This window comes from Micromys minutus, assembly GCF_963924665.1.
Source record: "Micromys minutus genome assembly, chromosome: 2".
Lineage (NCBI taxonomy): Eukaryota > Metazoa > Chordata > Mammalia > Rodentia > Muridae > Micromys > Micromys minutus.
Genome location: NC_137971.1, coordinates 64,754,945 through 64,782,669, shown reverse-complemented (window position 1 = coordinate 64,782,669; position 27,725 = coordinate 64,754,945). Strand labels below are relative to the sequence as shown.

The 27,725-nt window shown below is 42.8% G+C and overlaps 1 protein-coding gene across 1 annotated transcript in view; it reads right to left on the bottom strand.

Moving 5' to 3' along the window:
- Positions 1 to 559: 559 nt before the first annotated feature.
- LOC308416602 ((E2-independent) E3 ubiquitin-conjugating enzyme FATS) overlaps positions 560 to 27,725 on the bottom strand; it is a gene marked incomplete at both ends in the record, with an annotated part of 90,028 nt that continues 62,862 nt past the window's right edge. The window contains 4 exons of the mRNA XM_080911646.1: positions 560 to 598; positions 691 to 790; positions 4,405 to 4,468; positions 26,958 to 27,135. Of these exons, the coding sequence (XP_080767772.1) occupies positions 560 to 598; positions 691 to 790; positions 4,405 to 4,468; positions 26,958 to 27,135 (381 nt within the window). The remainder of the gene's footprint in view (positions 599 to 690; positions 791 to 4,404; positions 4,469 to 26,957; positions 27,136 to 27,725) is intronic.

Below are 27,725 nucleotides of genomic sequence, written 5' to 3'. Positions count from 1 at the left end.
GTGACTTTAGATTTCAGAACCTGCAGCCATTAGGATTGGAGCTTAGAATGTGATAGATTTTTTTTTTTTTTTTTTTGCTTCTCAATGATTTGAAAAAAGAAAAAAGACACACTGACCCCCGAAACAAAACAAAATTTAAAAAAAACCCAAAAAAACAAAACAACAACAAAAAAAACAAAACAAAACAAACAAACAAAAAAAAAAAAAAAACCAAAACCAAGCCTCCAAGCATATTTGAGTACATAAATCTTTCCTGCTTGGGTGGAAATGGTATAATGGAAACCTCAGAAGCAATAGGTAAAATTCACAAGCTGAAAAAAAAAAATGTAAGGGACTAAATCTGGTAGGTCGCAGCAATGGACTGCTGTTCTATTGTTTGCAGTACTGTAGCTTTGGTTTGGAACATTTGAAACGTGACATTTCCTTTGTGGGAAGAAAAAAAAATCAGAAGTAAAAGTGTCCTTCGTGAGTGAAGATAGCTTTAAATTTAACAGTTCATCCAGCGTCATCATCAGAAGTGTTCCCAGATCCAGGCTGGGCTGGCAGAGCCCCCCTGGGATCAAACTGCATTCCTTTGAAGGAGCTGGTCCAGTAATTGCTGCAGGCACAAGGAAAACAAAGAAGTCAAGTTCACCATTCACCCCTGTATCCCCCACCTCGAACCTGCGCCCGGCCTGGCAGCTAAGCTACCTTTTTGAAGACTTCTGCTCGGAGCCTGTTACTCTGCAAGATCACTCTTTTCTTCTGCTCTTCCTTTTTCTTTCTAACTTCTGGCAAGTTATTATAGATTCTGAAACAGACAGAGGACATGGTGAGCCAAAGATGGCAGGTGTTGCTGTGAGGCGCTGCAAGGTGCCAACTGAAGAACTGCCCTGTGGAAAGGAGGTGGAGCCACAGGGGATGGAGGATACCAGGAGAACAGGACCCTCTAAGTCAGCTGAGCAAAGCTCATATGAACTCACAGAGACTGGAGCAGCAGGCACTGGGCCTGCATGGATCTGCACCAGATCCTCTGCATATATATTAAAGTTTTCATGAGACTCCTGAGTGTATGACTGTTCAGGTCTCTGATTTAGTGCCTTCTCTTGGGCTCTTTTTCTTCTGTTGGTTTGCCTTATTCAACATCAATGTGCTGGCTTTAAGAAACATTTTTATTTTGTTAAGAAAAGATAAAGGGGAAAAAAAAAGAAATGAAACAAGTGCATTTATAAACCCAATTAAATTCATAGTGGTCCTGAAAAAAAAAACTTTTTTGAGGTTCCATCCTGAAAAAAAAAAAAAAAAAAAAAAAAAAAAAACTTTTTTGAGGTTCCAGGACACAGTCACATTGGGGACAGCATCTCAGTGATCCTTTCTGGGCAGTGCAGCAGGCCAGCTGGGAGGCCAGGCATTTCTGTGGAAGTCACTTCTCACCCTGCATTTGCAGTAATAGTGATTTTTTGTGCAGGGACTTCTTGTAAAAGGAGGACTGTTCGACTCACTAGTTTGCCATTCTGAATGTCAACAGTCCCTACATATTCCCATTTTTGCTGTCCAGTTTTTCACTACCTGTGACTTGACAAGGGGTGACAGGTGAATGACAAAAATCATAGATTGGAAAAAAAAAAACTTGTTTCTCTTAGCATATGGCACGTCTGCTTAAGCTGTTTCTAAATACATTCCAGACTCAAGTATTTTTGTCCTTGTCCCCATGTAAAATTATGAGCTCCTAAGTTATCAGTGGGGCAAAGGGACCCTTGTCTGGAAGGTTGTTTCCTCCTTCTCAACACAAACTGTTTAGGTACCAATCACAACTGGTTTCCTCCCAACACAATGGATTCCCTACAACCTGAGCCTATAGGTTGCTAAGCTGTACGGGACACCCAGTTCAAACACCTCTCTCATTTTCTCTCAAGTATGGAGTCAGATGAAACACATTCGGGATTTTTCTGCCCTTAAAAGCATGAACACAAAGTATAAAAGGACAATGGCAGTATCAGTGGGTGGCATCTTGGTTACTGAGCCTCAGGCTAGTCACACTCAATGCTCATGATAGCTGAAAGAAGTCCCTAGGGGGACTTGACTTGTCATCCCAGCAAGATGAAGAGATTTGGGTAGAGCCCCTCAGTTGGCTAACGGTGGGCCAGCATTGGGACCTCAAGCTGAGCGCTTCTTACTGTGAATCATTGGGCTCCAACTGCATTGCACACAGCTACTCACAGAATCCTGCAGAGGCCCTATGCACTGACAGAACCTTGCACACTGTGGGTATGAGTGAAGGTTGTGTAAATGTGAGATAAAGAAATACACCTTTGCTTTACCAGAGAGAGATTGAAACAAGGAACAAGAGAGTCCACAAGGGAGCTGGTCCCACAGCCCTCGAGTGGGCAGTTCCTGAGATCCAAAGACCATCTTTCCTGGAGCTGACCACCCAACTCAACTGGGAAGTTGAAACAAAAAGCTTCTGTATCCTACCTCTGGCCCGAATTGTTTCCTCAGATGAGATCCTCTGAGATTTTATATGTATATGTATATGTGTATGTGTATGTGTATGTGTATGTGTATGTGTATGTAATGTATGTGTATGTGTATATGTATGTATATGTATATGTATATGTATATGTATGTGTATATATATATATATAAAGTTTGCAGTGTATGTGTATGTATATGTAATGTATATGTAATGTATATGTATATGTAATGTGTATGTGTATGTATATGTATATGTATATGTATATGTATGTGTGTATATATATATATATATATATATATATATATATATATATATATATATATAAAGTTTGCAGTGTCCTCTACAAAGACACTGAACAGGCAGTCAAAAAAACAGGACAGAAATCCGCATCTTGGGAAAGTTCACGATGATGCCGGGAATTGTAAGCTACAGAAGGAAAGGCACACACAGCACAACACTGCACAGCTGAAGACCAGGCGCCTGCTTAATATACAAACAGGAAGCTTTTAAGGGGAAGAGAAAGGAGAGCGACCATGAGCATTCCAGCAGATGGGTCTGGGGCCAGGTGAAGCAGAGCTGGCTAATGGTCTTGAGGGAACTTCAGCTTTACCTCTATTGCTTGATTTGATTAGAAATATAACCAACATATCCCATGACAAGGGACACAAAGAAAAAACAGTTTCAGGGGACAGTGGAAAGCATGTTCTGCAGAGCAAAGAGATCCAACTGCTTGGTCCTCCTGAGAGGACTGGTTAAGGGCAACCACAGGCTGGGAACCCAGCTTTGCCTAGCTTCCTGGTCCTCAAACACCAGCTTCTCCTTAGAGACTTACCAGGACAGAACCCTGCCTGCCATTGCTTCTTTAAAGTCCATTGTTTAAATTGCTTTGTTGATGAGGTCTTGTGACAGCTTTTGTTGGTGGTGTTGGTGAATTGGAGAGAACACTTTTGTTGCAAGCACACACAACTTTTCACTTATCAAACAGCGAGTCCTCATGTGCAGGGAGCATTTATGAGCCTGGTTAGAATGCTGGGAGTCATGTCATTAATGATGTGTCCCTATTCTTATTTTCCTACTTTCAGAAAGGTTCCCTGTAGGTAACCAAAGTCACTTAATTATCCTGGAAACAACATACTCATGGTAAAAGCAGAGATTTAGGGTCTGGAGTGGGGGCAAAATGATTCTTCCTATTTCATTGGTGTCTCTGAGTGCACTATCAATTTGATTTGATTACTATAATCTCTCCCAGGGCTAGGCACTTTATTACAGCTTAATGACATTTTATGTGTATGAACATGGCCAGCCCCGCTGGGCTTTTGTGTCCTGGTTAAGAAGCCAGGTCCCAGGGAAGAATGGTTGCCTTTGTGTGTCCCAGGATGCTCAGAGTTAGTGGGAGTCTTGAATGGTGACTAGCCAGGCAAAGCAGGGAGAACCCTGGCAGCCCCTGCCATGACTGCCAGAGACAGACTTGCCAGAAAAGCCACTTTGTGGCCCCTCCGAGGCCCCTCTGGCTCCCATGCTCTGCCGGCTTCCAGCTTGGAAGCTTTTCCTCAGGACCGCCGCAGTCAAGGTCCTCCAGAAAAAAAATGGGTTTTCTCCTCCTCATAAAATTACTTTTAAAGGTGCAGCCGCACATAGCTCCTGCCCAGAGCCACGAGGCAAATACACCAAAGAGTTCCAGTTCAGAATCTGCTGATCACTTAGGGACCAATTATGGGCCCGCTCCTGAATCCAAGTTCCACCACTTTCCCAAGGTTGGTCCAAGAGCAGCATAAACATTCCGAGGTACAACTTTGCTCACCTAAGCCAGATTTTCAGATCAGCAGCCAAGAAGACCCAGCCCTTAAATACAGGTCTAGAAGCCATGGCCCAGGGGACAGCATCTGGGCCCTTCAAGCCTTCCAATCCCCTTCCCAGCAATTTTCATCCATCCCACAACAGCCAAGTACCTTTTAGATCTCATATGCATCTCCTTCTCTGAAATGCATCTTTCTTTGGGTTTGAACAAGTTATCTGGAAGAAATAGAAAGAAGGTTAGTTTTAAGAAATACAGAATAGCACAATGTATGGAGCAACCCTGAGGGAGAGCCAGAACATCCTCTGTGGTTGTTAAGCTTCGTCCAAGCTGTACCCTGAGACAAATACTGAGGGCTTCCAGTAGCCGGTGTCAGCTAATCATTAAACATAGAGAAAGCGCAATGTCAGAATATTTTAGTTGTCAACTTGACACAATCTAGAATCACTGGGGAAGAAAGTCTTCATGAGGGCTTATGTGGATCAGGCTGGCCTGTGGACATGTCTGTGAAGGGGCTGTCTTGATTGTTATTTGAAGTAGGAAGGCCCATACTGAAGGAGGCTGGTATCATTTCATGGCTGGGGCCTGGACATGTTAAGACCACTGGCTACTCTTGTAGATTCAGCTCCCAGTGCCCACATGGTGGCTCAAAGCTATTTGTAACTCCAATTTCAAGAGATCTGATATTTTCTTCTGGTCTCTGTTGGTACCATCCGTACATATGGTACACATGTGCAGACAGACACTCATGTATAAAATTAAAATGAATCTTTAGAAAAATAGAAAAAAAATCTAGCTAAATACCATACATACAAGCAAGCAAGGGTTCCCGAATTTGTTCTCTGCTCTTGACTTTGGCTTCCCCCAGTCATAGACTGAAATTTGAGATTGTAAGCCTAATATGCCCTTCTCCCTTACATCGCCTCTTTTTAAAAAAGATCTATTTATTTAATATATATGAATATACTGTTTCTCCCTTCAGGCACACCAGAAGAGGGCGTTGGATCCCATTACAGATAGTTGTGAGCCACCATGTGGTTGCTGGGAATTGAACTCAGGACCCATGGAAGAGCAGATAGTTCCCTTAACCACTGAACCATCTCTCCAGCCCCACTTATATCACCTCTTGATAGGATATTTTATCACCACACCTGAACTGCTGCACAGACAGCTGCCTCACAAACACTTCTTTTAGCAGGAAGAAGTCATGTCTTGGTGAAGGAAATGACAAGTGTGAGACCACGGTTCAAGGGAAAACTCCTATACTAGGTTCAGAAGGTTCTAAAGACAGGCAGACCTCCCAACCACCCCTAGAATGTTCTGAAAGGGAAGGTCTGGCTCCTGCCAGCAGTCCTTCAGCAAGGAGACTCAGAGAATCTATGTCTGCAATATGAAGGCCCCCTTAGACCTTCTAAAGCCTAGAGAAGTCATGGGTCAAGTCACAAATGCTAGTGCCCTTTGACTAAAAAACGTACACTAGACTAGGCATGAAATCATGAGACTTTTCTGTGGGTCTTTTTTTTTTTTAAGTTTAAATACATGTAATAGCTTCAATTATCAATTGGACAAAACTTAGTATCACCTTGGAAGAAAGCCTCAGTGAGGGACTGTTTATGTTGGGTTAGCCTTTGGGCTTGCCCATGGTAGGTTATATTATGTTAACTGATGTGGGAAGACCCAGTCCACTGTGGGAGGCACTATTCCCTATGCAGGGGATTCTGAATTGTTTGGAAATGGAGAAATCCAACTGGACTCAGACAAAACAAACAAACTGTGATATGAGCAGCTGTTTTAAATTCCTGTTTTGATTTCCCCATAGTGATGAACTGTAAGGTAGAATAAACCTGTTCTCCCTCAAGTTGCTTTTTGTCAGGTAGTTTATTACAGCAATAAAAATATAAGTAGAACAATGTGTGTGTGTGTGTTGTGTATATGTGTAATATATGCATGTACATTATATAATATAATCTTAATCTTTAATAGTATTTCAAATGATATATCTAAAAAATACTTTCTACCATTTACATTATCTGAAAAAGGTTTGACTTTAGAATGCCAACCAGACTCTCAACCCTAATTTAACCAAGGGTATAGTTTGATTAGTTCTCCTAGAGTGATATCACAAGGGGTCATATCTGAGCAGCTGTCATGCTTTCTGGAAAGTCTAGACAATCAGTTTACTATCTTCACTCAGCATAAGGAGTCAGGCTTCTGTGGAGGTACAGGAAGACAGGGCTATTAAGGATCATCTTTCCCCAGGACAATAAAACATAGTCATTGGTTCACAGTGTGGAATACGTCTTTGTGGATAAGTTTGCATCCTGTTCCATCAGTCATTAAAGAAAAGACTATGACACTTTTATGATTACAAGTGCAGTTTGTATTGTTTTTATCCACCCTGCTCCATGACATGGTGCTTAAGGGGAGCAAGACTCAAGGTTTCAGAAAGGTGAGGACTGTGGAGAAAGAAGACAGTGATACATAATGCAATGAGGCACAGGTCTACCTAGTGCACCACCCTAGACTCCACCCCACACAGGGCTCCTGGAACTTCCCAGATGAACCTACAGAGTTCCGACTAAGTCTGTCTGGATCTTGATCATTCTGCACATTAAAATATGTGCACATTTGAAGACTTCTTTCAGAGAGGGAGAAGAAACATTAAGCAGTTTCAAGCCCAATTTTGGATTAGCATTCTTTTGGAGCTACTGGAGGCCAGGATTGAGCCAGTGTAGACAGACACAGGAACAGTGCCCTGGGGGATAAAAACATTATAAATTGTACTTGTCAGTTTCTTCTGAGCACCTGCTACCACAATTAAGCTTTGGTTCTGTTTCCAAGAGGAAACAAAAGGAACTGTGAACCACCTGACACTTCCAGCACTCTGTTTTTTTTTTTTTTTTTAACTGTTTTTGGCCTTGCAAGAGGTGGGATCCTGGACTCAGCAGTCCTCAATGGGTACAAAACAAGTGGGTCTATATCCAAAGAAGGCTTAAGGCTGGTGGGCACACCCTGACCGTGGGGGAGGCAGTTGCTATGAATTTTGAGTCTGCTTAAGATCAAAAGCTTTAAGCCCTTCTGATAGATGGGATATGTGCTGGAGGGAGTGAATGAAGTAAAGCTCCAAGTGGCTCCAAGGTCACTAAATAGAAAGACTCCACCTGCCTTGAGCAATGTTTTAGTTTCACTTTTGTTATGTCATAAAATATCCTGACAAAAGCAAACTCAGAGGAGAAGGGGTTTATTTGGCTTACAGTTCCAGGATCGTCCATCATTTCAGGCACATCAAGGCAAGAACTTAAGGCAAGAAGGTCAGATGCATAGTCAAAAGCAGAGGAAAAAAAAAATAAAGGCGCGATTGCTTACTACTCAACTAGATTTATCTACTCTTCCATCCAGGGCCCTAAACAACACAGGAATGATATTACTACTTTAAAGGCTGGGTCTTTTCACACCAATTAAGATAAGTAGGACAATACTACACACACACACACACACACACACACACACACACACACACCTAGATAAATCTCTTACCTAGACACTCTTCCCCAAGTGATTTTTTGTTGTAGTAAGTTGACAAACTATTTTACCAATGGAATTTTGCCTTTGGCAACCTGTGTGTGTGTGTGTGGGGGGGTGGCCAGAATAGAGGTGTGTGGGGGTGGGAGTGAGAGGGAGGAACTTTGGGCATCTGAGTGGTCACAATAAGTCTGTCCACCGTTGAATTGCAGAAGCTTCCTTCCATGGTCTCAGTCTCCCTCAATGCCTTCCTTCCTGTGGCATGCTCATAAAGTTTGGTATTTTAGAGCTGGTGTTCTTTACTTGCTCAGGTTCACTGTATATGAGTGAGAGGCAGGACTGGGTTCCAGCCCCTATTAGCCTAGTGGCATCCACATGTACTTTGGATTGTAATATACAGTCACCGACTGGCAGCTATAGGATCTGTTTTTTGAGAACTACAAACAAGGGTTCTTCCATTTCTCCTGAGATCAATCCCAAATTCATTCCCCACACACTCTTTCCTTTTATGGCTCTTCAAGTATTTGGTGTGACTCATGGGGGATTCATTTAATGGGATGTATTATGATATATGTCTCCCATATGTTCATGTGTTTGAATACTTGGTAGTGCTTTTGGAGGTAGGGTCTTGCTGGAGGAAATGGGATGCTAGCAGGTTGGCCATGAAGCTTGGCTTCACTTCCTGTTGGATCTCTACTTCCTAGTCCACCAAGATAAAAGCAAATCACCTCTCTTTTTTTTTACCAACACAGTTGTGAGCTGATTCTGCTGATATGTGTCCCTTACTATGATGGTCTATATTCTCCAACTGAGAGCCAGAATAAACCCTTCCTCTCTTACATTCATTTGTCAGCTGTTTAGTCTCAGCAATGAGAAGCCCCCTCTACATGTGCTTTGTTCAAAGATATTGGGAAATCCCATGTGCTCATTCCTGCTTACAAAAAAACGTACTTTTATAAAACCAAAGACTGAATCATTTTCAACATCCTTCTGGATTTTTTATGGATTTTCTTAGATCTGTATATACTCTAAGTTCTTTGGAGAAAAAAGACTATATCTATATCTACTCTATTATCACTGAAACAAAGAACGAAGGGAACTTTTTTTTAATAAAATTACCAAAGTAAGTTGCATTCTAGAACTAAAACACACACACACACACACACACACACACACACACACACACACACACAAACCAGGCTATCCTTCTGACTTCATTTCATTTGGCAAGGTTAGGCTTCCTTAAACCCTTGTCTGTTTCAAAGTCAATAAGCAACTAGGTACCAAGTCCTCCAACTTTCTGAGAGGGCTCTTGTAAAATCCAATTCCCCAAATCCCATTAATTTGTATTTATTGCAATTTCCACATCAATTGTGTGTGAGCACATATGGGGACAGGTGGTCTCAGCATGCAGCCTCTTGTCAGTATCATGTCACCAGGAAGCAGCCGGGACCACCCTGATGCCAGTACAGCTGGTTGCTTGGGGACATCAGCTCTTTCCCTCCTGAAAAGCTTTATAGCTCCCATGGGCTGGCAAAGCTTCAACCTCCTTCTGGAGTCATCTATGTGATAATCAACCCTTCAAGATCCATCTCAACAGCAAACTCCCAGGAGCCTTTCCTTGGTCACCCTGGGCTCTTGAAAGAATGTTTTAGACATTTGCTTTTCCTAAGAACACTCAAACCAAGTTCTGCCTTTTGGAACACAGCACTGCACAGTAGATGCTTGGTCTACCCCTCCTTATCTCTTCTCTACAAAAGCATTAAGGACTGGCCTTTTCATGAAGAGTGAAAATGTGGGTATGTTCTAGGGCACCTAGATGTGCATATTTTCTAAAACCATGGGGTGGTCACTGAATGATTTCAGACAAGCAGCTAGCTGGCTAGAGCCATCATCACATCATGGTTTCTGAGATTCAGTTAAGTTCTACCACATTCATCATGTCTATCCACCTCACCACTGGGGAACCTCTAGTTCATCTGAAGGAGGCAATAGTAAGCTGACTTATCTCGGGCTAATGAGAACTTCTGAGATTAACCACACAGAGGCTTAGTGAAGGTGAGTATTGACTCTGAATTTCTGTGGTGAGAAATGCCTGTGCTGGGTTTTCTAAAGTGTCTAACCTCTCTACATCCTGCTCTGCTTATGTGAAATCCTGTCCCAGTTGACCACCACCTTCGTCTAGGAGTGTGGAAGGTAGGTGGACATTCCAAAAAAGCTATGGTGATTGAGAAAACAAAGTTGTGCACCCACCATCATGCTAACATGTGAGAGAGCCCTGTCCCTTCTAGACAAAAGAAAGAAAAATCCCAAGGGGGGGGGTGGTCTCCAGAAAACAAATGTGAGGAATAAGATGGCAAAGAGGTTTGGGTGAGGGGAGCATGGAAACCATTCTGTCCACCGAGAGTTGGGATATCATCTCAGGGCTCTGGTGAGAGGACAAGGTGGAAGGCGGTGAAGGACTGAGTTGAAGGGTCCTTTGGAAAGGGTGAATGAAAGGGACCACAGCGACTGAAGCAGTCAGAAACATTGCCTCTGGAAAGACCTCAATGCCTTGGCCAGTGAGAGGGCTGTGAAGCCACATATGAAGAACACTGATTAAAAACCTTTTTTTTGGAAGAAAATGGGTTCTCCATGTGTTTTATAGCTATCCTGCTCTAGTGCTGGGACCCATGAGCACCGCCATTGTCATCCTTTTCCTGACTCCATAGAGGTCTTCTCCGATAGGATTCTAGACTTGACTTCCAGCTGTCTGCCTGCCTCCTTTCCCCAAAATAGCATAAGCTTCCAAGACCAGGAAGGTTTCTTTTCTATCCATTTATACTACCCAGGTCGGCACCCCTCCCCCTCCCTGTCCACACTCTGCCCCTCTAACCGGAAGACATGAGATGTCCCAGACTGGTACTTATATTGCCTAGCCAAGCAAGGGACAAAGGGATCAAGAAATCTTCATTAGTTCCCTCTAAAAGCCAGAGGGACTGCCAAAGAGACCTAGCCTAAAGAGTGCCAAGGACACATGGGCCCATGAGCCACGTTTATAGAAATCCCATTAACTAGTGTTGGCAATAACAGAAGCTGCCAAGCTAAACTAGATCACTACTTTCCTTGAGGCCAGAAGCCCCAAAGTAAACCCCAAAGGACATCCACTTCCAAAGAAAACTATATGGCTTTTATCCCCCAGGAGCTTCCACGATGTCTCGGAAACAAAAGGAACTCCACTTGGAAAATGGGCCACTTCTCTGGGACTTAAAATTTAACAACCCCTACTTTTTAATGCTTTAACTCAACAAGATAGGGAATCCTATATAAAGATAATATAAGCATGCATAAATTAAATATGTTTTTATGATGCACACAGGGGCATTTATTTGTCTTGTGTGTCTCATAGCTAAGTCTAACTTGCGCCAAGTTGACAAAACACCTACTAGCACACCTATAGTTATTTGAGGATCCATGTTACTGTGATAGAAGGTAGTGTGACGAATAAGACACAAGCCAAGTCCTCCTGTGGGCTTCACAGCCTTGAGACAGGAATGGTAGACTAAGGATCCCCAACTGAATTGGCACTTACAACAAATAACAAAGCCCTTTAAGTATAGACATCTTAGATGCTGCATGGAACCTAATCATTCAAGAAGTTTATTATGGTTGTTCTGAAATGCTACCCTGAGATAGTATGAGAATTAAATATTGATCCAGGCTGCAGATGCAATGTGACCAGATGCCCCCAGCTCTACCACCGTGCTCTGCCCACTGGCATAATGGCCAAACCCACAAAATGAGGAACCTGTCCTTCCTGGAGCTTCTTTTCTCAGGTATTTGATCACAGGATTGAGGAAAGTAACAGACACATCAGCGTTTGATGTTTCCGTTTGCTGAATCTAAGGGCTGTGCTTTTTTGTGATCATTGAAACTCTCCGTGCCATCACAACACAGCATTAGGCTCTATGTGAATGGGAAACAGCCTATGTGAGGTCTCTGTCATCTGTTCTTCGATCTTCTGGTCATTTTGTCATCTCAAGTCCTGCTCTGTCTTGCAGGCTTCTCTCTCTTTTCTGTGCTGATTTTATAGCACAGCATCTCTGAAGCACTTTCCAGGGGTCCATGACAGGCTCTCCGTATTCCAGAAGACGTCATGCTGGGCACCATCATAGATCATCATAGATAGCACCCGAGCCAGCATGGATGGAGTTCTAGGCCACCTTCCAGACTGAGGCAAAGCCAGTCACAGAAACAGGCCCCACACTGTCTGCTGCCCAGACAGTTCCCAGGGCTCCAGCCCTCACTTCCAGGCACTGGTGGACTCAAGCATCATAGGAAGACAGTAAGAACGCTTCCTTGCTGTTCTAAATTTCCAAGGGAAAATGGAAATTTGCAGCTTTAGCTGGGGCTTCTTTAGTAACTATAATGGGTATAGACAAACAACAAAATTGCAGAGTATTTCCAAAGTGGACTTTTTGAAACTGTCCAAGGTTAACAATGTTTAGGGAAAATAAGGTGAAGTAAATTTAAACACTTCATTGCAGGACCTGTAGGTGCCTTTAACATCCTTGGGCACTATGAATGCATAGCACAAACATTTGTCAAAATAACTCTAAGAGATATGGGTCCTGCTCTGGAACTGTAGGTAGCATTGGATTATAAGACACTGGGCAAGAAAGGAAAGCCATCTACAGGACACTCGCCATTAAAGTTAATCTGCAAGTTCCAAAATCATCAATGCCCATTGGATGGGATCTAATCTTCGCCAATAGCATGAAACCTGACTAGGGAGGGCAACACAACTGTAATCTCAGCACCAAAGAAGCCAGAGCAGGAGGACTGGCTGCCATGAGTTCAATGCCAGCCTGGAGTTCAGAGTGCTCCCATGTCAGTCAAAGCTACATGGCAAAACCCTGCTTTTCTGCTGCTGCTAGTAAATTATTAGTACTAATAATTACATAATTAAATTATTATTATTATTGTTGTTATACAATTTGTCATACTTCAATGTAAAATCTAATTTACCCAACCACTTAATTTCCAGCAATAAATAACTCTGAGACTAATTATTTATTAATAATTGCTTAGGCCATAAGTTACAGCTTGTTCTCTGACTTGCTATCCCTTTTATTCTAACCTGAGTTCAGCTGCATAGTTTATGTCAGTCTTTCTGGAGCAAATCTCCCATGCCCCTGACAATTTCCCAGAATTCTCTAAATTCCTGTCTGATGTCCCACCTTCTATTTTCTGCCTCACATCATTGGCTGTTTGTTTATTTGTTTGTTTGTTTTGTTTTTTGGATAGGTGGATAAGAGATTCTTTCCACAACTTATATTTCCTGGAATAAGTACAAGTTCTGGTCTTTGGTCCCTACAAATGCCCTGGATCCATGCACAGCATCATGAACAATGTTATGTCCAATACTACTGCAAGATAGATCAAGATAGAAAGGTTTCTCATCTGTGGCTTCCTCAGTAGGAAAACGGCAGACCCCCTACAGACTCTGCTGCCTTATAGACAAGGGCTTCTGTGACCACTGGTGGGACCAATCTTAACTAACAGCTATACAGACTTACTTCGCTGTGCTGTCACTGGATGCAGAGGTGGCACAACCACCCCCCTTAGTTCCTCTCCACCATGCACAGAGACGAAGACCTCTAACTCCAGAGTCAGATTGTAAAGCTTGGAAGAGGCATCTATCACACGTGCATATAGCAATACAAAGCAAGAAAAAATGAAAACCCAAGAAAGTGCACTCTTACAAAGAATGCAACCATTGTCCGGCAGCTGACAACAAAGACTCAGAGATTTAAAGGAATCCCTTGAAAAGGAATTGAAGGAATTGTACTGCAGTTTAAGAAAACACAAAGAAACATTTCAATGAAATTGGAAAAATAACAAATGAACAAAATTAAGAGATTACAAGATTGAAATGCTCTTTTAAAAGAGGGGAACTCTGTATTTCTGAAGCTAAAGACTACCATAAATGAAATGAAAAATGTAATAGTCAGATGTGTCAAATAAAAGGAAGAATCTGAACTCCAAAATGGGCTATTTAAAGCTACCTCAAAATCATAGAAATAAATAAAATCATAGAAATAAATGAAAGAGAATAGAGAAATTAGAGAAACTCTATGTGCTTTAGGAGACATCATTAAAACACCTAAAAGTCACATCACAAGATTCTAAGAAAAGAAAGACAGGTGGGAAGAAAGTTTATTTAAAGAAACAAAGCTAAAAGTCTGGGGAAAGATATAAACACCCAAGCTCAGGAATCGGAAAGGCTTCCAGTCAGACTCAACTCCCCAAAACAAGCATAAAATCCTGGAAGCAGACAGAGAAGATTCTTACACATTCCAGGGCATTTAGATCTTTCATCCAAAAAAAAAAAAAAAAAAAAATCAACTGCCAAGAGGCAATGGAATGACCTATTCCATAGGCTAAAAGAGAAACCTCAACAACAAAAATTTGCTAACCCAATATACTTTACTGGGCAAAGCAGTCCAGATGTAAATGTATAAATGCTTTCCTTGAATAAGTTCACCCACCCTGCTTTGCGAGAAATGGTGAAGGACATTCTTCAAGCAGAAACAAAAGGCTTCAAACTAGTAAAGAGATGATGTGAGAATCACTAAGAAAGTACATAGGAAGCACAGACTAGCATATTCTAATGCTACAATGTTGCAGTAAAATTGATTTATACACCTAATAGGTTAAGAGAAAGAGTTCATCAAAACATAGCTAAGAAAAATGCAATATAAAATATGTAAATTATCATACCAACCCACCCCAAAAAAACAAAATCAAAAACAAACAAACAAAAAAAACCCCACCAAACCCTGGTAGTGATAAAGTAAAAATATGAGTTGGCTCATGGGGTTGGGGACCATGAAAGGCACCCTGGTTTCTAGTTGAGATGGGGCTTTAGACCCCGGTGACCCTAAGGGACAGTGGGAGTCTCACTCTATAGCCCCAACCCTCCATTTGTGGCCATCAGTCACGTAAAGGCAATGCCCCAAGCCCTTCCACAGGTGAGGGTGTGGCTACAGGTCACACGGGCTCAAGACAGATCTTCATTATAATGAGGTACCTAAAGGCCTAGATGCTTAGCCAATTAGCCTTTCTTCCCAGACACTCCTCCCTGCAGAAGGTATTTAATCTCAGACCCACCCTGAGAAAAGGGTACAGTTTTACTCATCCACTTCCCTCCATGACAATAAATGCCTTAAAACCATGGACTGTCTCTTAAATGGAAACCTGCCATCAGGAACTGTAGAGAGGGCCTTCCCCTACAGAGCTGCCATCTAATCTCCCATAGAAGGCCCCCCTGCACTCTCAGCTGAGGCCGCCACCCAAACCAAGCCTGCAGCCCACCAGTAGCCACCAAGACAATGACTCATCATGGGACCAGCTGGAGCCCCCCTCTTTCCCTCAGAATGACTTTAAAGAAATGGCATGCTGCAGACCCAATAAGGCAGATGCGCACATAACTTCATAGTGATGGTAACAGCATGATTAAGACCTGTATGAGCTCGAGCTAGGAGAGGTGGGCCCAGGAAACTACTGCTAGCTAATGAGCTATTGGCATTTGCTTGCTGCTTGGAAAAGGAAAGTTAATTACTCCAATGAAGGGACATTTGGTATATTAGCTACACTCCAAGGCAGGCTCCACACCTAGTTGTAGTCAGTCAGACACACACACAGGTGGGATGGGTAGGGAGATTGGCAGGCATTGGGAGGAGGATGCAAATGATCATTGTGAAATTCTTGAAGAATAGATGAAAATGCCATTTGAAAACAAAAATGAGTCAAATTCTATAGTGAGGATTTTGGTTTCTTTAAAAGCGTACAGATATATTACATGACCATGTCTTTGTTTCGATCCAGGTGTAGGATATGAGGTTGCTTCATTATTCACAGTAGCTAACTATTCTTTGTCTCATGCTCTGGCAGGGGCATGGTTTTGTCAGCTGAAGATAGTTTACTCTTCAGAGAGTATTAAAATGCCAGCACCCCAGAGAGTGGCAGCTACTGTTTTCTAGCTGCTGCTGCTGGTGATGGTGGTGGTGCTGCTGCTGCTGGTGGCTGGTTGCAGGATTGCTGGCTGTTGGTTGGAGATACCCTGACTATAAAGACTGGACTTGCTCCAAGGAACTCAATGCCCCTAATCAGCAGAAAGTAGTCTAATGAGATTAACACCCCATATTTTCTCTATCCTTCTTTTTCTTACCTACTGTTGGGAGATTGGAAGAGATTAGGGTGCAGTGGGTTGGTAGAGTAAAAAGAGCCCAATAAAGTAGCCAAAAAGCATGATGACAAAATCAATCACTACAAAACCATCAACACAGAAGACAGCAAGGGAGGAAAAGCCTTAGAAACGAAAAAGTGACAGTAGGATGATCTTTTCACCAATTATCTGGAATGTAAATGAATTGAATCATCTATCAGATGTCAGAGGGGGACTGGAGAGACAGCTCAGTGGTTAAAAGTTCTGACTACTTTTCCAGAAGACTAGAGGTTAATTTCTGGCACCCACATGGCAGCTCACATGGATATATAACTCTAGTCCCAGGGGATATGACTCCATCTTCTTGCCTTTGCAAGCATTGTATGTATGTGATAAATGCACACATGCAAGCAAATTGCCCATATACATAAAACAAGGGTGGAAAGTTACAGAGTGAATGCATGGATAAGCCTTATCACTGGCACAGATCTGTGGTCCTAACACTTGGGTAGTAGGATCAGGATTTCTAGTTCAGTGTATAACAAAACCTCCTAAGAGAATAAAAATAGATGTAAATACAAATAAATGAACACAAAACAAAACAGTTTTGTAAACAGCTTATGAGAACTTGCTGTGGCTTTAATTGTACATAGACTAATAAGATTTCAATGTAAAAGATGATCCCCGTAAAGGGAGACCAACAGGGTTCAGGAGTGGCTCTCCTTAGATCAGGACAAATAGACCAAGCTAAACACCACGGGCAGAGGACAAGGTGCTTTACATAATGGTGTAGGTTAATGATGTGATATAGGGATACACTACTAAAGATCAGGAGGCAATTCATGATGAGTATAAAATAATTATAAACACACACATGCATGTATGTACACTCAACACTGGAATATCCAAATATCCAAGTAAATAATAGTGTGACAGTAGATAAGAGTCATACAATAGAGGGACTATACAAGATCTCACTTTTAATGGTCAGAAAAATCAGTGCAGGAACATTCAACCATTCGACTTTAGCTACCCTTTAAATAAAATGGGCCAAACAGACATACATATAACATTCTACCTCCAACCATCAGTATACATATACCTGCTTTGGGTACCAGATTATATCTTCGGTCACAAGCAAGTCTGAGACTATAGCCATAGTACTATAACGTGAAATCAACTGTAAGAAAGTTCACAAACACATGGAGATTAAATAAGATGCTTCAACACAACCGGTGAGCTCAAGAAGAGAGCAAAGGAGAATAAATATCACAAGATAGAACAGCAGACCAGTACACACAGGATTTGGCAGAAACAACCCTGAGAGGGAAGTTCACATGCCTACACCCATGAAGATTTCAAAAGATGTAACATTATACACAAGGAACCAGATAAAGAAGACTAGACTAAGGCCAAAGTCAGTAGAAGGGGAAATGGCAACAATTAAAGTAGAAACAAGTGAAATGGAGATAGAAAAAAAAACAACACAAAGGATTAAGATAATGAAAGGTTGGGTTTGAGAGCTGATGAGATCGCTTAGCAGTGCAAGAGTGCTTGCCAGAAAACCCAATGACTTGAATTTCACTGTTAGAACCTGTGTAAAGGTAGCAGAAAAGAGAACAGATTCTCCGAAGCTGTCATCTTTTCCCCACATGCATTCAAAGGCAAAAAGTGTGCACATGCACACATGCACACACACACACACACACACACACACACACACACACACGGGGTGGGGTGATATTCATTTTAAAAAATATGTTGGATTTGAGATAAAAAGAATTGACAAATCTTTAAAAAACACTCAAAGGAATTAAATGAGAAATTAGGGGAGACGTTGCAACTGACACCACAGACATACAAAGGACCTTGAGAGACAACTGTGTATAATCATATCTACAAATTGGGTAACCTCAAAGGGAGGCATAAATTCCTGGGAAAATATATCAAAATGCATGAGAAGGGAAGGACAGACTAATAGCAAGTGAAGATATTCAATAAGAAATGTAAAACAAAACAAAATACCATCAAGGGGAATTCTGGGGTCCTCACTGTTGACTTTTAGCAAACGAGTTACCTTAGTGTCCAGTCTAGACAAATATAATACAGATCAACAAGCTGTGACAGACTGAAAGAGGAGTAAGCAGAACTCAGTATCACCCACGATTGAAAGACTTGTTCCCTTGTCAGGTAGAACTTTTCCCTGGTGTGTGTGTGTGTGTGTGTGTGTGTGTGTGTGTGTGTGTGTGTATGTGTGTGTGTATGTGTGTGTGTGTATGTGTGTGTGTATGTGTGTGTGTATGTGTGTGTGTGTGTGTGTGTGTGTGTGTATGTGTGTGTGTGTATGTGTGTGTATGTGTATGTGTGTGTGTATGTGTGTGTGTGTATGTGTGTGTGTGTATGTGTGTGTGTGTGTATGTGTGTGTGTATGTGTGTGTGTATGTGTGTGTGTGTGTGTGTATGTGTGTGTGTGTATGTGTGTGTATGTGTATGTGTGTGTGTGTGTATGTGTGTGTGTGTGTGTGTATGTGTGTGTGTGTGTATGTGTGTGTGTGTGTGTGTAGTGTGATGTGCATTATTAATAGAACCAAAGAGAAAAACTATTTTTTGACAAATTTCAATATTCTATCATAATAAACAAAACAAAACTCAATATATTAAGATATGAAGTAAAATAAAGAATATACTTCAGCATAATGAGGGACAGAGGTGACAACCCAAGTTAAGATTACACCCAACATCATGGACTTGAACTTCGTTTCCCTACTGACGTCAAGAACTGGACAAGGCTGACCATCCATACCACTTCCGATGTTTGTAGAGTTATATGTGAGCAGTTAGACAGGAAGAACCACTGGCATTCAGGAGTGAGATTATCTTTGGATGAAGAGGATGCAGTTTTATCACAGAGGAACTCCCAAAGATGGCTGCTAAAGCTGCTGGACTAAGAAACAGAACCTGCACATAATCACTACTGTTCTCATGTGTTATCAATGAAATGGATGAAAACGCAATTAAGAAATTTCCCCATACTAATAGCTTACCAAAATGAAAATAGAAATAAATTTAAGTAGGCTTGGAAAGGTTCGTACTATAAAATACTGAAGAAAAAAATTGAAAAAGTCATTAGTAAATGGAAGCATCCCCCACCCTGGTCAACAATTTGAAGAACATTGTTGAAATACTCACACTACTCAAAATAATCTATACATACAATGCATTACCTATATGATTCCCAAATGACATTTTTTCACAGAAACATGAAAAAATGCTAAAATCAAATGGAGCAGCAAAAGCATCTTAAGTAAAGGAACATGCTAGAGGAACCATGCTACCTGCATGGCTCTAGCCTAAGGACAGACATACAGACTACAGGGCAAAATAGAGCCAAGAAATGGCTTCATATTTTGCTCAACTGGTCTTTGACAAAATTCTTGAAAATACACAATGGACAAAAGGTGGGTCTTTTTGACCAATGGTGTTGACACATGTGGAAGAATCAGACTTCTGTCAGACCATCAGTTCAAGATGGAGTAAAGACTCAAGCATGGGCTCTTCGAGAATAAAACCATCATAAGAAAACATTTGTAAAAGGCCACAAGACACTGTTGCAGACACACCAGTTTTGGATTATGACTCTCAAAGTACAAGAAACAAGTTTAGTTGGAGTATTCTAATTAAAATGCTTTGTGAAGCCAAGAGAAAAATCAACCAAGTAAAGAGATAACCTACAAAACAGGAGAAGATATCTGTAAGCCATACATTTGATAAAAAGTAAATTTATAAAGTATGTAATCCAATAACATTGAAAAAATAACTTGACTATGAAAATGTGTAAATATCCATTTCACAAGTGGTCATTAGATACATGAAAAATGATCAAAATTGTTGTTGCAAGCTATTTGATCACATTGTGAACCACCCCCTCCCTCTAGATTGTGGACTGGAAGAAAAAAAAATAGTGTTGTGGTGTGGCTCAGCCCTAGCATCTACCTTTAACCTTTCTGTAAACAAGAGCTAAATAAAAGTCAACAATAGGTCATAGGTCAAGAGACAGAGCAAGCAACCAGTTGATATGGAGTGAACATCAAAAAATTCAGGAAAGAGATAGGAAGGTCTTTGAGTTGAAGGGTATTTAAGACAGTGTGGAGAAGGAGACAGGAGAAAGAAGAGAGGGAGGAGGAGGAGAAAAGAGAAGAAGGAGGAGGAGGAGAAAGAGAGAGGGCCTCTTCCTTCTGCAACATTGGTAGAATAGGGAACTGGGTGTTTTCTCTGCCTGGTTAAGCCAGCATGTTTTTACCCCAGCATCTGGTTCCTCAATCTTCACTGGTAAAATTAAATGTCTGGGATTTAAAACACACACACACACACACACACACACACACACACACAATATACAACTACATGGAAATACAAACTAAGCCCATAGTAAGATGCCACCGCATCTCTGCTGTGGAAAAGAAATTACTACCAGAACTTTGTGGAGAAGGGTGATAAAGAGGGACCTTTACATGTTGTTGATAGGAATTAGCTCCTTAAAAACTGAAAGGTACTGTCTGTAAGTGTGACACTAACCCTGCATGATGTCTAGTTCCTTTCATTTTGAAGGAAGCCACACCAGTATGTTGAAAAGACACCTGCACTCCGGAATCCACTGCTGCATTGATTATAACAATATATGATAAATATGTAGATAATGATATATGTATAACATATATGTCTCTGTATAATATTGTTTGTCACAGTGATATACAGTGAGCAGAGGACTCCAATGAAGATGAGATTGGTGTGGATGGGGTTTGTTATTTATTTAGTTTTTGGAGGATTTAGAGTCTCAGCTCTGTTTCTGTTCTTTTTTTGGGGGGTGTTGAAAAGAGAAACAGTCAAGACAACATGGATGACCCTTGTATTAGATGAAATAGGCAGAGAAAGACAAACATTGCAGGCATTCACATAGGCACTCATAGAACGCAGACTAGAATGGAGGTTTCCTGGCGCTGGGTGGGGCAGCCTGGCAAAGAATGGCTAAGGGGATGAAGTTTGGGTTATTTAAGTAGAGAAGGTTCTGAAGGCCTGCTTTACACCAAGGTGGCCAGAGAGTATCTGGAAGCATTTGAACTCAAGATGGCCGAGCCAATGGTTCTCAGGACAAAAACTAAGTAGGTGCTGGCTCGGTTCCCATAGCCTTCTAGTTATTTTACAGCATGCTTCTTTATGAAGAGGCAGTGTAGATCATAAGTTTGTATAGCTTTTGTCAGCTAAGCTAGAGACAGGCTAAACCGAAATTCATAAAATGTATTTTAAATGAAAACCGCACACCTTGCCCTCAAGCTGCTGAAGCCATTGCTAGTCAAATAGTAATTTTATCAGTGTTTGCTTGGATTCTAGGATTCTCCAAGGTTTTTTTGTGTTGTTTTGTTTTGCTTTTGAGAATCATAAGAAATGGAAATCTATGCAATATTGATGAACTTCATAACTATTTCCTTAGAGTTTCTGCACAGTTTATTACTTAAGCATCTCGTAAGACATGAAGGAAGTCACTTGGAAAACAAAACCCAGGACACTGGGCACATCACTCACGAATTCCTTTCCTCACCCTCTGCAGACCAGAGATCCTACTTTTTATTATTGTGGTGGGAAATGACCTCATCCTGTAAGTTTAATTGTAACCAATAGATGAGGAGCGGCCCTTTCTTCCTACACCTCCAGCAAACTTCTCAAAAACACAGGCAGTGCAGTAGGGTAACCCATCGCAGGGTCTCAAGTCTGCCTGGGAAGGGCTGTGAACCAGCAATCTTCAGGTAGCTCATGCTTCCTGTTTCCTCTGTGAGCTGATAAAGAACATTTTCCTTTTCTCTGATAAGCACATTTTAAAACCCCTCCGTGGTTAATACTGGGAGAGCTGACCACAAATATTTCTGTCAGCATTTTATGGGAAAACATTCAGGAGATCAGATGGGGCAGAAGTGAGGCTGCCGAAGTCCTGCTGGGCTGGCTGGCTGCAGGAGCTGTGGCCACACTGCTGTTATCAGTGATCTACTGAGTCACATCTCCCCCCCTGGGTGTTCTGAGAATGCAAAGCAATGTTAATATTGGCTACTGCCAAGAACGGTCAGCTATCTTCTGGGAAAGAAGATTTGCAAGTGCCTTCTAGAGAATTCCGTCCCTCTACTGGTCCGTGATCTGAAAGGCTCTGACTTGGCTCACCTTGGGAGGTGTGGATAATGCAATTCAGATGAAGTCCATCTGATCTGTGAGACACAGCAGAGGGGCTGGTGTGCCATGTGGTCACCCACACTTCTGGTCTGGGGACAGTCCCCCAGCACCCCAACAGATAGGGAGTTGTGTAAGTAAAGAACTGCAAGTTTGCCAATGGGGGGAAAGGGGGGCATTGAGGAAAGAGAGGCTGGCGGAGGCAGATGCTCCTGGAGGATTTTCTGCACAACTAAGGATCAGATACATAACTTAGTTGAAGTAAATGTGGAAGGAGGCCATGACAAGAGGATGGAGAAAGCAGCTAAAGTAGTAGCCAGGCCGTGTGGCTGTGTCAGGTCCCTGCCAGGTTGTGGCTTAACATTGAGATAACAGTAAGGACACATGTTTAGGAAAGAGCTGGGTGGAGAAGCAAAAAAGCCTCCACACACCAGGCCACCTGTCAAGGTAAAGAGTCTAGGGGTATGTGAGGTCAGGCAGGGTGCCATATCGAGGGTCTTGTCATCTGTTCAGGAGTTAAGATAGAAAGTGAGATTAACTAGGGAGCCCGAGGCAGAGAGATGGCTGGGAGGGAACAGGAAAGGATGGGGATAAGACCCAGGGAGAACCTGAGACTCCAGGGGAAGATGCTTTAAGGCACTGTTTGAGAAGCTGCAGTGAGAACAGGATGAAGTCCCCAATGTGTCAATGGAGAAAGGCAAGGGCTGCCGCCCACCTGGTGAACATACAAACTCTGCCAAACTCGGGTACCCATGTCGCTGTCACTTGATGCTTCCCCCATGCATTCTGCATAGTTGGCTTTGGGTTCTGTCAGAAAGGAAGGCACAACAGCTAATTCCCAAACACTCAGCTCTTGGGTTATGGTTAGCTTATGGATATGGCCCAGTCCAACCGTGATCCTGCACATGGCTCAGTCCACACATGATCCTGAGAGCTGGTGCTTGCTTATAGCTCCAGGTGACTCTAGTAACGATAGAGCTGACCTGGAAAAACAACAGACGCCCATAGGCCAGGGTATTTATCGTCTCAGCTTTTCTTACACAGCTCAATAATTGCCATATGTTATTTATTATTCTGCCTAAGAACCTTTCTTCATGTCTACACACCAGGACCTTTCCTGACCTCTGCCTGTACTTTTTCTGGCCTGAAACTACTCTACACAGCAAGCTTCCCCATCTTCTGACCTCTACATAAGACCAAACTTACACTTTTTAAAACCTCCCCTTGCCCTTTATTTTTTCCTTGAGCTGACTTCTGGCTTCTCCATCTCCCTTAACCTCATCTCCACAGTTAAGACTATGGGTCTCCAGCCACTTCTCATTCCTGAGCTTTCCTCCCCACCCACCTCCTTCCAGAACCCACCTGCTCAGTTTCCATTCACCCCCATACAGTGGGAAACTCCCCAGTCAGGAGCTGGGGACTATAGCCAGGAATTTATAAAGCTACTTCATGTACCCTCTGTCACCCCCAACTGCTCATAAAACTTTCCCTGCCCTTCAGACAGGGACCTTTAGCTGTAATTAGCACTTACACCCACATATGCAGGCACATGTGTGCACATACACACACACCATCTGCCCGAGCCTCCAACTGCTTCAAACTCATCAGACATGAAACAGCTGGCCCCAGGTCCCCTTCGTCATTGCTCCTACAAATCCAGGGACCTACCTCTCCCAGCCTTGTCAGCTGCCAGAGTTCCCACCTGAAACACTCAGGTCTGTCCCTGAGCCAAGACTGCTTGGCCGGTTCCTGATCAGAGGCAGTTACCCCAGCATGGAAAAGCAAACCTGAGCCTTCCTTCCACCAGACGTCTCAATGCTGCAGCCTGGGCTTATTCGCACACATGATTTATGATCTAATTTAGCATGTAAGGAAACATCTGCATTTTGCTTTTATCATCTTGCCAGCAGACAGGCTGAAGACAAGATGCATACTGTAGACTTGTTTAATGGGGTCTTAAACATTCCCTCTCACGAGCCTGAGCTTTTACAAGGCTCTAGTTTCCAGGATTGTCTGATCTGACCTAACACAAACAAACATGGAAAGAAAGCTCTCCTCAACATGTCTATGCTGCAAGGACAGTTGGGATGGCCATAAAATTCATGACCAAGTCCCCCAAAGAGCATTCCAGTGGCAAGGACTGACTTGGAATTGGGGGAATAGAAAAGTGACTTGGTTTTTAAATCCATACCGGGCCCCTTTTATTATAAGATGTATTTTAAAATGTTCATTAGAATACATGAACTTATAAGGCTATTTATTTTGGGAAAAACATCAAAGTTGGCTGATGATGCAAGCAGTGTTGCATGCCCCTCATGTCACAAAAGTCCGAATTCCCCAAACTATGACCTTCTTTTGACCTTGTCATTGGAAATATGGTCCTTGCAAATATAATCAAGTTAGTATGTGGTCACACTGGATGGGTGAACTTTACTTTTAAATGAAAAGAGAAAATTTGGATTCAAGATCACACAGATAGGGAGAAGGTCATGAGAAGAAAAGAGACTACAGGGGCCATTAGACAGCCAAGGCACCCCAGGGATGGTCAGAAGCCACCACAGCTGAGAGAGATGTGGCAGACATGCTTTACTCCGAGCCTCCAGACAAGACTAGCCCTGCAGGTGCCTTGATTTCTGTCTCCTGATCTCAGGAACTCTGAAATAACATATGTCCATGATCTTAAGCCAGCATGCATGTCACAATTTCTTACAGCATGACAAGAAAGTAATATGAGCATGTAAAGGCCATTCCTGCTCTGCTACAGTTGCCATGCTGTGGTATAGCTAGAAGGTCTGCCCCAGGAATGGAGGAGCTCAGCATGACACCTGCTACAGTTTGGATCTGCAGCACTCTCCTGTGTGTGAAATGCCCAGCCCCCACCCCAGCTTGGAGCTGCAGGAAGGTAGCAGATACCTTAAGAGATGGGGTAAAGTGGGCATGCTCAGGTCACTGGAGGTGTGCCTGGAAGTAAGGCCCTGGTCTCCTCTTCCTTCTCTCATTTGCTTCCTGGTTGCCGTGAGCTGAGCACCTTTGCTCCACTTTGCACATCTCAGCGTGACACGCTGCCTTGTTGGAAAGCAATGGTGCTAACTAATCATCCTGAAACTTCTAAATCTGAGCTTAAACCAAACCCTCTCTCTGTAGAAGTCGATTTGTCTCTGGTATTTGTCATAGTGATGTAAAGTCAGCAACTCCAACACCATCCTGAAGAAGTTCCCTATGGCCATCTGTCTCTGCCTCTTCTTACACAAGCCAAAGGCTGAAAACGAAGATCTTCTAGTGCTAGCTAGCTTGTGTGTGCCTGACTCTATACTGTGCTTATCTGTTGAAACCAGTGTTGATAGCCTAACTCTTGACCAAGTGACATCTTTTATAATCAGCATGAGGGAAGGTGCCAAGGGAATACTCCCACTGTGACTAGCATCTGATCTGCACAGTGCCTTGAGACTGATGTGCCTGAAACAGATGCTATTTGTTGAGCCAGAGAAACAGTCCACTAGAGAACACACTTAGATCAAGTCTGTGTCTACACCTAGCTTGAAATGCTAGCTAGACAACACAGTGTGATGGGCTAGCCCTTTGCACATCTGCCCGGTTGGCTTCCGTTTCTCATCATTCTGGAATGTGACATGGGATAGAAGCAACAGGTAACTTGCCAGATCCCTTGAATGAAAACAAGGCATTCAACTGTTTTCTTTAACTGCGCTCTTCCTGGGGTCTCTAGAAAGCTCTCCTAAAGTGCTCTGGATGCAGAAAAAAGCCGGTCTACCCAAAAGGGAGTCTCATAGGAACTGATTACACAAACCCTCTTCTCTCTCTTTCTCTCTGTCTCCTGCTTCTCCCTCCCCCTTAGTAAGTTTTGCTAAGCTGCATTTTATTGAATATGCTCTTTTCTCCAAAGGACTTCTATGCAGAATCATACTCGGGATTTCATATCCTCGGGGCCAAAACATGTTCCTAGGAAGAGAGATCTCATTCTTATATTCACAGTCATAAACCAGAGGCTTCTCCAAAGCCTGGGATTTTAAGATTTGGGTTGGCAGGCCCTACACAAGTGCTCTGATGTCTCTGGTTCTTGCCTTTATCTCTTGTTATTCTTGCTAGTTCAAGGGCCTGTTTATGAGGGACCATGAAAATAAAAAACTGAGGTCATTTGCTCACGGTGATATTCCTAGTCTCCAACATGGGGCTGGGCCCAGAAAAGGTTCCTGCTAACTCCTCCTGTGAGTGAGTGAGTGAGTGAGTGAGTGAGTGAGTGAGAGAGTGAGGAGGGAGTGAGGAATGAGTGCCCTGCCTCTCAGGGTCATTTTGACCCTGGCTTCACTGTGCTGGGCAAGCTGGCCCTCCTTCCTCTGAGCTCATAGCAGGAAGAGGTCTCCAGATGATAAACGTTGATGCAGACAAGCTGGAGTCAACTTCTTGCCCCAGGTCTGTTTTGCAATCTATAAAGGGCAAGGGAGATCATTTGCAAGCCTCCATTAGGAGCCAAGAATTTGAACTCGCTATCCTGGCTCCTACAGTGGTGTGGCTTCTTTCCCAGCTACAATGGTGAATTTGTGTCCCAAGTTGTTTCTGCTGAGTTGCATGCCCATATGTAATAACCTCTCAACATTAGCTGGCTCCCAGGATGCTGAGGTCTGTGCATGCCAGTGGCTTATTTTGGGATCACCATCCCTTTAGTGAAAGCTCCAGGCCTGAGGATGACCCCCCCAAACCCCCAGGCCAGGAACATCTGCAGGCCACCAGAGTCACCTGAAGCTTACCGCTAAGAGGATGGGGAATGGTGAACTGCTTCTTGTTGGCTCGGACAGGAAGTAGGCTCTGCTTCTGCCCCAGGCTCTCCTTTTGTTGGGTTTTCCTTTGCTGTACCATGTGCTTAAGCTTTTGCAGACGTTCTTGTGAGCGAGAAATGAACTGAGGTCTATGGACTTCCAGTGCTTCCTAATTAGAACAAAGAACAGACGTCGTTTTTTAAAAAGGGAGACCAGGTAGCAATACAGCCATCTATCTGATTTACTCAATGGGAGACAAGAGCACAACACTCTACTGCAAAAACCACAGTGTAAATTCAACCCCTGCCCCCAAAAATCATGTGTAAAAATGGTATGGGCACATTGATGACAAGATACTGGAGGTCAGTGCCAGCCAGCAGCACAGAGCACACTGTATCATGACCAAAAATACCTAGCACTGAAACCACTGGATACAAATGGCCAACATCTGTCTATTTGTGGATTCATGCTGCCATGCTACTCACTGACGAGGGTTCAGTGATTCAATATTCTAAGAGACGTGGGTGGGACTAGAAGGTAGGTAACTAGAAATCTGCATACTCATTCCTGCTGGGAGTGGAGTCTTAAGAAGTACAGGCATTGTCCCCCTGGTATGGAAAATGGTACTTTTCAGAGGTTTATCTATAGCTAGAGAGAATGGCTTCTCCTGGGTAGATAGAGGTAGAAGACTTTGTTGTACAGAGTGGTTCTGTGAGCATCTTCATTTGCAAAGCAGCATGTGCAGGGCTGTAGTGACAT